Consider the following 14,675-nt stretch of genomic DNA (forward strand, 5'->3'; position numbering starts at 1 on the left):
TTCTACGCATGGAATCCAAGCAGTAGGTCTCTCTCTACCCCCCCCCTTTGTCTTACCCCAACTGCCCCTAGCGTCCATGAAGAGAAAAAGAAAAGAAATAAAATAAGAAATACTCTAACCAAACCGAATAGTCGGCAATGACTGTACCAATCTTTGGCTTGATGAGGCATATTGTGTCAAGGGCCCAGCGACAACCGCAACCCCGACAGCAAGTGCTGTCCCGACACAGACAGGTATTGTGTCTATAGTGACGAGTACGATAACTTTGTGGAAGATGATTCGTGTGCGAACATCGAGAGCTTGTACAGTAATACGTTCGCGGAGCTATACGGATCGGATTGTGGTAATTTGTGGTTAGGGTATGCTGTCTGTGTGGGTGTTTCTTCATAGACACATACACATTAAGCTGATTAACGATACATTTGAATGAGAACCTTGGATGCTCGGTATTTGCTAAAATTCTGAGTATTCGACCTGAAACATTTGTATTGATAAAGAACTCTGTCGACACATGAAGGGATAACTTACCGCTAGCAACTGATTGGTTGCTGATGGGCCTACATTCGCTTAGTATTTCTTATGTAACTAGGCTGCTAGGCCATGATCAACTACATTATGGACTTCCCGCTCTACATTGAAGGGGCGGGCATATACAGAACCGAACGCTTCATGAGAGATCCACTTCAGCTCAGTCGAAAGCTATACCCACTCTATTCAGTATAGGACTATGGAATAGCAAGGCCTAAACAATGGCCCTGGGTCAGAAATCACGGAAAGAAACAGGATACAAGCACCACACATAGAAGTAGCAAAGACGTTCCAGAACATGCAAAGTACTTGCGCCAGCTCAGATCTTGGCGCCAGCCTTCCTTCTTGCCTCCTTCTCCTGATCACGCAGCAACCGGCGCAGAATCTTGCCACTGGGGCTCTTTGGAACCACATCTATAAACCTAACACCGCCCTTCAGCCACTTGTGCCGCGCTTTATGGTCCTGGACATGCTTTTTGATGGCCTCAGCAGCGGCCTCATCGGAGCCGGCAGAGGGCGACTTGACGACGATGGCCTTGGGGACTTCACCTGCGGCGTGGTCGGGGACGGCGATGACAGCACAGTCGGCCACGGCCGGGTGTGTGAGAAGATGTGCTTCCAGCTCAGCGGGTGCTACTTGCAGACCCTGTATATGCGGGTTAGCCTGCGGGATAGAGCCTATGTGCATACAGTTTCACGAACCTTGACCTTGATCAACTCCTTGATACGGTCAACAATGAAGACGTGCTCGGTGCCCTGGGGACCCTTGCGGAAAACTGCCTCATCGCCGGTACGCATCCATCCATCCTCAAAGGTTTCCTTGGTGGCCTTGTCGTTGTTCAAGTATCCCAATACCACACTGGGGGAGCGCACCACTAGTTCACCCGGGGTGTCGTAAGCTGTGATCTCCTGACCCTCGGGGGACACGAGACGGGCTTCGAAGCCAGGGAGCAAGCATCCAGACGAGCCCAGCACAATGTCGCCGGGATGTGTCGAGCTGACAACGGTACACGTTTCAGTGAGACCTGTGCATAGAATGTGAGGACCGAACTTAGTTTTGAAGGCGGTGGGGACTTACCATATCCCTGGCGAATGAGAACATTGGGGTAAACCTTCTGGAAATCGGCTGCGGTCTCCATACCCAATGGCGCTGCCCCCGAGAAGAGGGTCTTCATAGAGCTGAGATTATACTTGGAACAGATGTTCTGGCTACGAAGCATGTTGATGATGATCGGAGGGACCTTGCAGAGGTTAGCCGGCTTGGACTGTACCTTCCATTGTCAAATACAGGGAAAGACTAACCAAAAAGAGAACGCTGATCTTGAATCTCTGGATCGACTCAAGATAGGACTTGAGCTCAAACTTAGGTAGGACGATGACCTGGTCTCCGCGGTAGGCGCCCGCGTGACAGATGACGACCAAGCCGTAGATGTGGCTTTGTGGAAGAAGGCCGAGTGAGACCTCCGAATACACGGATCTTCCGTCCGCGGGTTGCTGGGAGGCACGATGGCTGTGCTCGAACGTCTTGATCTGCAGGGTGTTCGCGATGACGTTCCGATGGGAAATCATCACGCCTTTCTGGAAACAGGAGCAAATTAGCCCTGGTGACGCGAGACCTTTCCCTATTCCGATTATTCAACGTACCGGCAGACCAGAAGTTCCACTAGAATAGCACAAGAAAGCGGTTCGTCGTGCTCCCTCTCCAGGTCCCCACTGCAGTGGCTCCAGCGCGGGCAGCGTCTTGCCTGCCTCGGCCAGCTGGGAGAGAGACTTATATTCGGATGGTGGGTTGGCGCCACCCAGGAGAGGCTGAGGCACGTCAATCAGATAGATCTTGCTCTTGGGCAGGCCAGCCTGGGCGGCGCCCTCCAGAGCGATGGACAGGAGCGGAACGCAGGTGAACAAGGCTTTGGCGCCAGAGTCCAGAATCTGGTGCTTCAGCTCGGCGGCGGAGTATGAAGCATTGGCAGGCGACACAACGCCACCTAGTCGGTGCACACCCCAGAAAAATGGCAGCGAGTCAATCTATTGAGCAAACCGTCAGTCCTCGACTCGGCGCGTTAGTATATTTCGGCATACCGTATTCACGCTGAAGACTGCCAGAGTCTTATCGAACTCTGTGCCCTGATTCGGTGCCCATCCGAACTCCTTCGCGAGACCGCGTGCGATATGATCCACCCGAGCCACCACCTCCCGCGATGAGTATGTCTGGCCCGTTAAGCCGCACGTGTACGGATCCCTCGACTGATCGTGAGCAACTCGTCCATATGCCTCGTTCAACATGAATTCGCTAACGGGAATATCGTCTGGGACATGTCCCAGCGCAGCGCATCGCGGATCTGGGAGGAAAACCATCGTGCCCTTGGGTGTGCCGCGATTGCCTCACTAAACTAGTGTATGATCTGAATGCGAAGATGACGTTCTAGGCGACGCGCAACAAAAGCCGATCTACCTGGCCGAAAATCAATAGAATGAACAACGAACAACTGCAAGGCAAAGTGGAGGAAAAACTGGGGAAGTTCGAGGGGATAAAGCTCAACAGTCAGAGAAGGGATCCGGGGGAGAACCCCGTGCGGGGAACCGGCTACTCTGCAGCCAACCGAAAGATGACTGGGAAGCTCTTCGACATGAAGCCGCCGCCCCCCCTTACCGAATTGGGTTGCCGAGGGTCCGAGTGACGGAGCTCGGGCCACCGCCGATTCCAGGCCTCTTATAGGCCCGGTTGTGAGTTCTGGTCCAGCAGGGGTCGCCCCTCTCCGACCAGTGTGGGGATCATGACGGTACGGTGGAGCCTCGCGGGGATTTGGGCCGAGGCTGTTCGCGGTCCTCCGAGACGCTTCACAATAGCCGCGACAATGAGATTGCCGAATGGATTCTGGCTCGAACCATCGCCGATCGCGCAAAGTAGTCACATTGGGTTCATTGGTTGAATCAGTCTTAGGGATGCTTCGGCTGTCGGTTTCCGTCTAGCCCGGCTGGCACACGAGCGGACAGCTTACCCCCCTCCTCCAATGGCGTACAGCAACGCTTCATTTCCAAAATCTCCACTCCATCATTTTACACCGCGTCACCATTTTCGAACAGAAGGCTGTGGAGTCCGAATCCACAGTCAATAATCCACAGCGTAGCGAACCGGACAAACGGCTGCTGCTCAGTGCAATAGGTTTAATGGGGGCTTGGCATGCCGATTTTCCCGTAGCCTGGTTCGGCTTCCCTTACTGGTCCTCGGCCGACATTGACCCCCAAAGGCAGTTATTCACTATCGGGGCGAGAGGATAGAAAGAATGAGGATGATAGGGTGAGTAAAACTGGGGGTAAGGCCTCCACACGTGTTTCGCCGTTCCGGGCGCAATACGAAGCAGACCGTAATTCCCTGTCAGCTACGGCATAGCAGAGCTGAAACTGTCTGGGACAGGCGGGACATATGTGTCTGCATCTTCATTGTGGAATGGGATATGATGAGGGTCTACGGAACCATAATAAAGATAGTTTCATTAACTCATGATGATCATGGAAAAGTAGGGCCTTTCGAGTCGTCAGTCGTTCGCTTGCTGATCCGCCAGAAAAGGGCAGAGACCGCCAGAATGGGTATAAATATCCTCTCAACACCGAGTAAAATATGCAAGATGTGCTTCTAAACCCCTGAAAATGCCGAGAAGCCGGAATTCGTCACTGGCCGTTGTAGATCTGATCGCCCCGCAGCTCAAATTCACCTTTCCAGTGCTGCTCGGGGGGAATCAGTTCCGGCACAATGTACCGTGAGGTCAAAGCGAACCGCAGCCGCTGCTCGGGTATCACCGAATGCTACATCTGTCAGCCGAATAGCCCGCCAGCTTGCCCAAATGTGGCGCGCACAAACCTCGAAGTATTTCTGCAGATCGGCACCATGCATCACGACCATATCACCATGCTGCAGCTCTAACTTGATCATGTCCGGGGGGTTCGCGCGAGACTTCAGTGTTCTGAGCATTCCTTCGCGCTCTGCCCGGTATTCCTCCTCGGTGAGCTGGCCGGCTTCAAATTCATCCTTGAGTAGTCGCCGTTCTTGTTCTCCATTGCAGCCCCCCAGAACTGGATCAATGGCCAGGGGAACATTCGCCTTCGTGGCTCCATTGTAGTACTTGGCTTTCATGCGGATGCACATCTTGGACTTGGAACCTAGGGAAAGGGTGGCAATGGTTGGGCCAAGCGTGCTTTCTCCGTCGTCATGATACTAAAAAAAGTGTATCAGCTCAAAGCACTGGGAATAAATAGCCCACGAATAAGCTGACCCCAATCTTCATTCCCTCAAAGTAACCAAGAGCTAGCAGCTCATTTGGTGGTAGATAATCATCACCAGCATTGATGACGGCCTTTTCGGTCGCCCATGATAGGCGTCCCAGGGCAGCGAGGATGACAGGAGGAGCCCCACTAAATGCCCTGGAGTCTACTGAAACCACGTACTTATATGGCATGCCCTGTAATCTCAGTCAGTCATTTCCCTCACGATGGTGAAAGACAGTTGCTTTACATAGTTTACCACAAAGTGACCGGTAAGGGTGCCTCCCACTATCACAAATGTAAGCCTAAATCTGGTTTGATCTGACTGCGGAAGGCCTGATAACTTACCCACGGCCTGCGACAGCGGATACCGTCTGAGACCAAGGTCGACGTTTTGAAGATTCCTGAACAAGTCGTGTGGACCGCCTGGGCGCTCATTGATGCCCTTGTTGGAAACAAAGTGTGTAATTGATCCCACGCCTGGGAGAACATAGGTGCGTGTTTCATACGGCTTGCATGACTTCGGGTCAATTGATGGTTGGATACGGCAGGTCAATTGGTTCCGACCGTAGCTCTTGACGCCAGCGATGACTGTTTTAATGGAAACAGGAATAATATTCCTGAATGCCTGGTAGCAACAGGACTCGTGAGGTCCCAGTGCTGGATCGACTGAGCATTTCCAGCCGCACCACAGGATGCGCTGAAGGCACTTTTTGCAGTCGGGACACACAATGCCTCTCCACGCATTGCGATCCACAGTTCTATCCCACTCCCTGAGCTTTCTGTCTGCAGTGTTGACCAGAGGACCCGGGGCTGGCCTACCCGGCAATCCCAGGCTGCGGTAGCTCAGGAAGTCAGGATGATATGTAAGGTTGGTCGGATCGGCGTTTCCGATCTTCCAGAATTTCGAGCATTCAGGCTCAAGACACATCCATCCTTCCATGTAAATCTGGGTACTGGCCTTCCCGCATGTGCTACACATTTGGCTTGATGGCAACATATTGAAGTTGCGAAGGGCCAGAGGAGGAGGATCCAGGGAGCCGCGAGGTGCCCACCAGCTTTTGGTCGAGAGATCGAGTTTTTCAAAGCGAATCCGGAAGCCTGCGTGTGTTCCCATTCTTTCATGCCACACGTCTGTGATGCGGAAGTAGTCCATAACACAGTAGCGGTGCGGGAGTTCTGCGTGGAGAAGCTTGCTCTTCGATCCTAGATGTATATCAGTCAATCCTTAATTTACGGAATCCATGGGAATACAACAACTTGCCGATCACGAGGCCCACAGGCTGGTCAATGTTGAAGGCAGCCATGATAGCGGTGATAATGATACCGCCCCATTCCTGATCTTTTTTGAGAACCAGTTCGCTCTCTGAGACTTTTTCGCTATCTCCACCCCTAATTAGCTTAGCAGGTGTCTCCAAGAACAAGTAGGAAATGTCCAAAATCAGATGTTGAACTCACATGCGAGTAATAATGACTTCCTCGTCAAGGTAAGGGCGAGCACCATTGCACCCATCCACGAGGAAACCAAAGCATAGTTTGTCATGCTGATAGCTTCCTCCTTGTACGGAGCGGAACCATTCAATAGCATCACAGAGAGCCGGACGGGTCTACATAGTCAATCAGTAAATGAACGGCTAACTGGAGGTGGATCGCAGCATCAAATAATATCTTTACGGACATTTGCCCATGCAGGTGGCTCTCCATGAAAGGCTTTCATCTCATCTAGGGCCTTAGCCTGGCTTCTTGTAATCATCTCCGATAACTGTTGCTGTGCCTGAGCTGACAGTTTGCTTGAAGAGCGTAGGACTGACACGTTAGCGGGTACCCGATAAAACAGGACCGAGCGACGTGAGTCGTTACCTTTGCTATTGAGTGGTCCCTTGGACCTGGTGGTGAGGACGGGGGAGTAGGCGCTATAGTCTGAGAATCAAAAGTGACGTGAGTTTGAATTCGGTGCTGTATGGCCAGGACACCATGCGAGGATGCATGAGAGGAACGTGGTGAGAAAGCCTGTTTGATGGTTGTAACAAGTCTGTAAGTAATGTAATAGACAAGAGACGATGGAAACGGGATGAGTCGGATGTAAGGCGGATTGACGGATGTGCGGATGTGCGGATATATGCAATAAGGAATCGTCCTCCGAGGCCGCCGAGTGGGACGATCGAGTGGGAAATTCTGCCAGGATCCAGCATGGCCACCTTGACCGCCTCCTTGTTTTGGTATCAGGGAGGGCTCTGGGGCCAAGGCGGTCGGACTTTCTGCCGCATATGCTGTCCGCCAACTGTGAGCATTATAACTATGTACATGTCTGTAATATTTAGAAATACGTTGTAATACCATTGCACTATTATTGTATACAGTAACATCGGAAATAATGATATCGAAAAGCCCCATCAGCAGCAGCGACCTTGTCTGTAGATAATCGATGCAGGTTTTTCCCGGTACCATTACTTATCCTGACAGTTGCTCGCAATCGGCGTAGACCTTAGAGTTCCTAGCCAAATGTTTACAGAAAACCCCTGTCAGTAGTATCTCAATGTCTCACACTCTTGAGCCCAACAATTTTCATCGGGCTTTTCCTTACAATTCTAAACGACAAATTCACAAGGGCTTGCAAATTTCGCGGTGCATAATTTTTTTTTTTTGCCGCAATTATGTATTTGGTGTATGTTATTCGATGAACTATTGTGGCCTTAGGCTATGTAATGGTTCCTGGCTTCTATTACGAACATGAGGAGACAACAGTACCTAATTGGGACCTTCGAACATGTTTCACGTTATATCCCCCGATTGCATGACAGCTTCGCCTGCATATCAGAAATCAAAAGCTCGATTCGTTTGCTTTCTAAAACCCTTCATTGAAATAAGTGGCTTGCCTGGCCACTGAGGCGTCAGGCGGTGCACCCACTTTCCCTGGTAGGCGGGCGGGCGCAAGTGGCTGAGCCTCTCCAATCTCAGCCTTGCAACAGCGAAATGACGGTGGGGCAGTTTGGCCCCAAGAAGAGTTTCATCGGGTGTCAGCATGCAGGATGCGCTTATGGCAAGCAAACCCATGGCATGGCGAGATTTTGCATTGTCTGCCAGCAGGGCCGGGGAATATCCCAGGTCGGGAGTATATATGTAGAACTATATAACTCGAGCCACAGATGGGCTTGGCATCACGTAGATAATAAGCTAGGGTCCCCGAGGCTGTGCTTTCCACTTTGTGCCCGATATTAACTAAGTTAGCTGCATTGTGTTTATTAGTCAGAGAAGCTCGGAGGCTCAAAAGCGGAAGAAAAAAAAATTTAGGACCCCAAACAGACCTTCTCCCCATAGCTAGACAGCGCGCTTTCACGTCATCGGCCAGTTGTGCAGTCAGAAATGGTAGACACGAGCGTAGTTACTCAGCCCGACTACGGAGATTTCGGGGGCGAAAGACCCGAGTAATTTGGCGGTGAAACTAGTGTAGCTAGACACAGTCAGTTCCTCCAAGTAGGATAGCATACCCTGTTGTTAAGGGAAGAAGGGAAGGTTGGGGATTGGGTTGATCCTCCGATTCCAAATCCACGGTAAGCCCTCCAACCCGCGCCTGAACCTGAATGAACCTGAACCACTTCCCCTCGCCCCTAGGGCCCGCTGATATTATTCCTCCTCTCCGCATTCCTCCTCCTCTCCTCGGCTCTGTCCACCCTTCTTTCCCACCCCCTTCAACTCTATCGTCGCTCGTTTCTTGGGGGATGCCCACAGCGCGCTGCTCCCCGGCAGTTCGTCACCTGCCCGCGTCCCCCTCATTTCGACGAGCCTGATTGCGACCTGGCGTCGTCGCTTTTCGACGACACCTTGACTGCCGGCCTGGTTCGACACTCGCACCGGGGTCTGAGAGATCCGCATCGCGCACTCAACCAGATCGATTGATTCCTGGGGCTTCCTCTTATCTGCCACAAGGATGGCGGACCCAAACGGTTACCAGGCCTACTACGGCCAGCCTAGCAACCCGCCGGCCAGCTCCCAACCAGCAACCGGTCGCCACGAGACGTACAACCCCCAGCAGCACCCCGCTCAGAACCAACAGCTGCCAAGACGTATGCCAAGCTACAACGCCGGGGATGATTCTCAGCTCTTCAACGCCTCACGGGTCCACAATGCGCGACCGACCGACGCCGATGCGAGATACTCGGTGCAGAGTAGTGGATATGCGGGCGGCGTGGGACAGGGAAGCTACAATAATGCCGCCGGAGGATACGAGGATGATCGTGAATCGTCTGTGTTTTCGCGCACTCCATCTGACCAGTCGCGCATGTCGCCCACTCGCGCCTCGTCGCACACGAGCGTCTCCAGTTACGGGTACCGATACCCCGGATCGTCAAGCCAGCCCGCGTACAATCCCCAGCAATATGGCCTCCCACAATCGCAGACGCAGCCGAATCTCAGTTATAACCCCTTGAACTATACCACTTCCAGCAATAATGCGTCCTATACCAACACCGTGTCAGGTCATCAGCCGTATAATCCCGCCGCATACCAGCCAGCGGGCCTGTCACCAAATCTCGCACGACGACCCAGTGAGGTCTCGCACTATGGACAGACTCCCCCGACCCCGCAGCCCTATGGGTTCGTCTCGCAGCAACCGCCAATGCCCCCTCCTCGTGGACCGGACCATCCCTACGGAAGTCGAACTTCGCCTTACGGATCGTCGCCTGTTAACTCGAACCAGGCGCCTATGAATGCTGCTCCCACCTCATATCAACCAGTTTCATCGCCAACTACTAGCACCTTTGCGACCTCGAACTCCCCATCTAGCGCCTACCTCCCTCAATCTACGTCCCGTCCTTATTTTCCTGTTGCAGCAGGCTTTGGGTCAGACTCGCCGTACCCTACTCCTACAATCCCTCCTGTGAGCAGCAGCTATGACGACCAGCCCCCGGAGCCACCGGCCCATCAACCACAAGGAAATGGGCTCTATGGCAAACGGACCGGCATGCCCCATTCTGCTTCCGCGCGGACTCTGCCCACGCCCCCTGTGCAACAAGATCTACCATTTCTGCCTCCCAGACGAACGGACACACTAACCAGGCATCCACAAGCACGACCTTTGCCGGGCCCGCCGGTCGATGCCGAATTTGACATGAATGAACTCTCTCATTCTGCTCGGTCGAGCACCATGCATAATGATGAATTGATGAAGGAACTTGAGTCTGCAGTGATGGACACACAGGCGACTTTCAACCAACGTCACAACTCTAGGGGTTCATATAACGGCTCGGGATCGAACATACGCTTATCGCCCGACGAGCAGCATACTCATACCAACGGCAACATGTCAGAGATTCAGATCAACTATGGCGCTTACAGTGACGATAGTGAGGCGGAGGCTGAAGCAGGGCTTGCTATGTTGCGCATGGCGGAAGAGGAAGACCAGGCTCGAGAGGAGCGAGAGAGGATGCAAGGTCGCACTAGACGGGAGACAAATGCTTCGGTTATCAGCGCTCGCTCACATGGCTCTCAGACATCAGCCAGAGGGCCTTCTTCGCAACAAGCATCCCCGAGACAGCCTTCTTCACGTGGCCCTTCCCCACACTCGACTCCTTACGAGGATGACGAATTCATTGGTCATGATCTCGCTCTGTACGAGGGAGGTTACCAAGGGAATCTACATTATGGAGAGGAGCCTGCGTACAGCTCTGAGGAATACCCAGACCCTGCTGCTGGAGGAGGATTCCAACGTACCCATGACTCTTTCAGAAGCTCCAATCTGTCCCCCGACGAACACGGGGAGTATTACGATGACTACGAGCACCCGCCAATTGCGTACCAGTATGCCAACCGCCTACACCACCCTCCCTCCGATGCTCGTGTCGATGCTGGAGGCACCGGGGGTCTCTCTGCGCCCGGGCACTATAGCCGACGAATGAGCTTTGATTACGGCGAAGACGGTGACAGTCCGTACGAGCATCAGCAAGAGAGAGATCAGTCGGGCGACGAAAGCCCCCACGGTGGCGTGCCCGAGGATCTCTTCTTCCACCCCGGCATGCGCCCACTGCCACCCGCACCCGTCGAGCCCGCTGGTGGTGCTGACCTGTACACCCACCTGATGCCCGCAGGCACGTACCGGCCGCCGGAGCAGGATGAGATGCAGGGTAATCAACAGTATAGACATCCCTCTTCTATCGCGACGTCCGTGGACTCGTATGGAGAGCAGTTGCTTAGTCCATCCCAAGTTCCACGGTCGTCGTCTCTTTCGACACCCATTGGACCTCGTACTGATCCGCCTATGAGATCGAAGACCGATGCGGACCGCGTTAAGTACAGGCAGCAGCAGCAGGAGCTCCTCTGGCAGTTGCAGCAAAAGGATCTGCCCAAGATTGACCCGGCCGAGGAGGCTGCTACTGTGGCACTAGATCTACCGGCTATCCCCGCGGCACGGCGCAAGAAGTTCAATCTTACGAAGCTCTCGTCGGAGCAATTCAAGAAGTGTGCCGAGCCGTGGGCGCTCAGCTCTATTTTAACTTGGATCAAGGAACTCAGTCAGGATGAGGCCGATCTTCGGGAGCAGGCTGTTGCCGATGCGATTGTGGCGTTGTTTACGCACAAAGTACCAACGATGAACATTGCGGATGCTGAGACGCTGGCGGCTCGGGTGGTGAGCAACATGCTTAAGGAGGAAGCATTGGTCAAAGAGGAAGAATGGGTCAAGTTCAGCAGTGGGCGTATATCTGGTGTCTTGTTCCAGATCACGGGAACTGGTTGCTACTCGCCTAAGCTGCATGAACAGGAGATGCACATCCAGGACACTGATTCATATGGACGCTGCTACTCTCATCACTGCATGCGAACTTTGAAGAAGGTCAACCTCAAGGCACAGATGATGGCACCTCAGAAGAAGGTAGAGGACTGGGTGACCTTCTATAAGGTGCCCAAACAAGTATGGGAGTCCCACCCGAAGAAGGAGGTCGACCGGCAAAACAATCTGCACGAGATTGTGACCACGGAAGATGCCTACATCGGACAGCTGGACGTCTTGCGTGAGCTTTACCGTGACCAACTGGCCAACATGAATCCCCCCATCATTCCGGCTAAACGACTGAGCAAGTTCTTGAACGACGTCTTTGGCAAAGTCGATGCAGTGAAAAAGGTCAACGAAGACTTTTTGTTGGCACAGCTCAAGTATCGTCAGAAGGAGCAAGGGCCCTTTATCGTAGGATTCAGCGACATCTTCCGCGAATGGATTCGCAAGGCGAAGAATGTCTACATCGACTATGCTGCTACCTTCCCGCATGCCAACCACTTTGTGCGCCGGGAGTCTGACCGCAATCCACAGTTCAAGTCTTTTTTGAACCAGGTGCGCGAGCACAAGTTGTCAAACCGTCTGAGTTGGGATACTTTCCTGAAAGCTCCGATTACCCGGATCCAGCGGTATACACTGTTGCTTGCCACTGTGCATAGGAATATGGTCAAGGACTCCGAGGAGAAGAGTAATCTCGCGCAAGCTATCGACGAAATTAGGGTTGTTGCGTTGGAGTGCGACAACAAGGTCGGCGAGCAGAGCAAAAAGACGGACCTGATGGATCTTGCCAGCAAGCTCCAGCTGCGACCGGAAATGCAAAAAGAAGTCGAGCTCAACCTGGACCACATGGGCCGGGAAGTCGTCTTCCGGGGCGACCTGCAGCGACCCGGTACGCGGACTCGATTCCTTGTCGATACGCATGCTATTCTCTTCGATCACTATCTTGTTCTAGCCAAGTCTTTCACCGCACGAGATGTCTCGCGAGTTGGCAAGTATGAGCGGTATGATGTCTCTAAACTGCCCATTCCAATGGATCTTCTGGTCCTGGAGAGCACCAAAGATGACCCCGTGATAAAGTCGTCCGTCCGTGGTGTCTCAACTGTCACCCCTGCGCAGGGTGGTGTAAGCCCTCTGGCCCACACGGGTGGCCCTTCTGCTAACGGTGCTGGTGTCACCCTGGACTCGAAGGACGACAAGATCCTGTACCCGTTCAAGATCAAGCACCTTGGTAAGAACGGCACATACACTCTGTACGCATTCTCAGCGAACAGCCGCGTTGAATGGTGCGAGAAAATCATCGAGGCGAAGACCAAGCACGCTGCAGCTCTGTTCTCGCAGAACGCCGAACCCTTCCGGCTGCGGGTTCTTGCAGATACGGCGTTTGCGTACTCCGATCATACGAACGGGTCGAAAAGTGTTATGATAAAAGGCACTCCACTGCACCGTGCTATCAAGGAGGTTGAGAAGAAGTATGAAACTGGGTCACGGCCTTCGCCTGTGTGCAGGACTGGTGTGAATTGCGCGACTGTCTTCCAACAACCCCCTGGTAGGATGATGTGTGCTGTTGGTACAGACTTTGGAGTGTACATGTCTGATCTTAGTAACCCGCGGGGTTGGTATCGAGTAGGTGTCACTACTCTATTCTTTTGGGGGCTGCTCGCTGACGACGATTTCCAGGCTATCCCCATCATGCGGGTCACGCAGGTGGCTGTCTTTGAGGAATTCAACCTGTTTTTGCTCATTGCGGATCGCTCTCTGATCGCCTACCACCTTGATGTGGTATGTCCTGCGAGTGGCGTTTCCTCGCAATCGCAGGACTCTGCTCGCCGGGCACCACAGAAGCTCTCCGGCAACCGCGAAGTGGGATTCTTTGCTGCAGGCCGGATGAAAGACCGCTACCTGGTTTTGTATAAGAAGCGTGACGGCCTGTCCTCTACATTCAAGGTCCTAGAGCCCATCCTCCAAAAGTCCGCTTCCAGCAAAAGTCGCCTGTTCCAATCCCGCCGCGCCCAAACCGAGTTCTTCCGCGAATACGACGAATTTTACATCCCCGCCGAATCCTACGGCATCAACATGTTCCACTCATCCCTAGCCATCGCCACCCAGCGCGGCATCGAGGTCCTCACCCTAGACAAGAAGCAGTCTTGGTCCGTGCCAGACTTCCGCGCCGCAACCCCGGACGCCACCGACACGCTCCACAGTATTGCCCAGCGCATCAAGGATCTCCGCCCGCTGGGCATGTTCCGGCTTAGCGACAGCGAGTTCCTGGTAGCGTACCAGGAATGTGCCGTGTACGTCAACAAGCACGGCGACGTGTCGCGGAGTGTGGTCATGGAGTTTGTAGGCAGCGCCCATACCGCTTGTTTGCATGGAAAGTTCCTCATCCTGTTCAACGAAGATTTCGTCGAGGTCCGCAACGCTATGAATGGTCGGCTGCGGCAGGTCATTCCGGGCCATAATGTGGTCTGCCTGGATGACGGGAGCAAGTTGCCTGGCTCGTTTGGCCAGGCTGCTGCTGGCAATATGAGCGGGTTCTCCGGTAATGCCAATGGTGTCTCTTCTGGGACCGCCGGGCATACTGTGAAGATCTGCATGCAGCATCCCGCATATGAGCGCAGTCAGATTGTTCTCGAGTTGGTTGAGAATGAGGGCCAGAAGGATTAAATCACCCGCTATTGCCCTTGGATTTGCTTTTCATCTCCGCCTCCAACTCACAAGGGCAGCTTCCACGCTTTGTTCTTACACAAAGTTTTGTTACCCTATTCTATACCTTTGTCCCCTTTTCTTCTACCTACTTTCTTCTTCTTCGCCTTTACCTTCCTGCAACCTTCTAATTTCCCCCTCCTTCCCTCTATTGCCTTCCCCCTTCTCTGTTCATGTCTTTCAAAATGTCTTGGTCCGAAGGTATCCATGAAAGATTCTTTGCATGCATTGGCATTTGGTCATCTTCTTCTCGTCCCCGTTTTCTCGTGGCACTTCTGCAGAGCGCTGTTTTGATGTCATTGTTGTACATAGAAATGTCAGTGTGCCATCTTACGACTCTTAATGATTTATTACCATTTTCTATTAGTGCTTGAACTTGGGTTTCCAATCTATCTAATTGGCATTTTTTGCAACAATA

At 53.0% G+C, this 14,675-nt stretch overlaps 4 protein-coding genes across 4 annotated transcripts; 1 reads left to right on the plus strand and 3 right to left on the minus strand.

The window, feature by feature from the left end:
• Positions 1–847: 847 nt before the first annotated feature.
• On the minus strand, positions 848–2,883 carry N7482_002959 (acyl--CoA ligase; the record flags this gene model as incomplete). Its single annotated transcript, XM_056685084.1, has 6 exons — positions 848–1,174; positions 1,231–1,553; positions 1,607–1,769; positions 1,831–2,106; positions 2,173–2,553; positions 2,608–2,883. The coding sequence occupies 6 exons, from the start codon at positions 2,881–2,883 to the stop codon at positions 848–850; spliced, it is 1,746 nt and encodes a 581-aa protein (XP_056548690.1).
• Positions 2,884–4,197: 1,314 nt separating this feature from the next.
• On the minus strand, positions 4,198–6,541 carry N7482_002960 (uncharacterized protein; the record flags this gene model as incomplete). Its single annotated transcript, XM_056685085.1, has 8 exons — positions 4,198–4,332; positions 4,388–4,741; positions 4,800–4,985; positions 5,048–5,076; positions 5,137–5,967; positions 6,026–6,180; positions 6,247–6,395; positions 6,467–6,541. 8 exons carry the CDS (start codon positions 6,539–6,541, stop codon positions 4,198–4,200), a joined length of 1,914 nt encoding a protein of 637 aa, XP_056548691.1.
• Positions 6,542–8,412: 1,871 nt separating this feature from the next.
• On the minus strand, positions 8,413–8,661 carry N7482_002961 (uncharacterized protein; the record flags this gene model as incomplete). Its single annotated transcript, XM_056685086.1, has 1 exon — positions 8,413–8,661. The coding sequence occupies one exon, from the start codon at positions 8,659–8,661 to the stop codon at positions 8,413–8,415; it is 249 nt and encodes an 82-aa protein (XP_056548692.1).
• A 55-nt stretch (positions 8,662–8,716) lies between these two features.
• N7482_002962 (putative Rho guanyl nucleotide exchange factor) lies at positions 8,717–14,218 on the plus strand (the record flags this gene model as incomplete). The annotated part of the gene is made up of 1 exon (XM_056685087.1): positions 8,717–14,218. One exon carries the CDS (start codon positions 8,717–8,719, stop codon positions 14,216–14,218), a length of 5,502 nt encoding a protein of 1,833 aa, XP_056548693.1.
• Positions 14,219–14,675: the final 457 nt, after the last annotated feature.

The sequence above is a fragment of the Penicillium canariense genome, assembly GCF_028826845.1.
Source record: "Penicillium canariense strain IBT 26290 chromosome Unknown utg000001l_segment0_segment0, whole genome shotgun sequence".
NCBI lineage: Eukaryota > Fungi > Ascomycota > Eurotiomycetes > Eurotiales > Aspergillaceae > Penicillium > Penicillium canariense.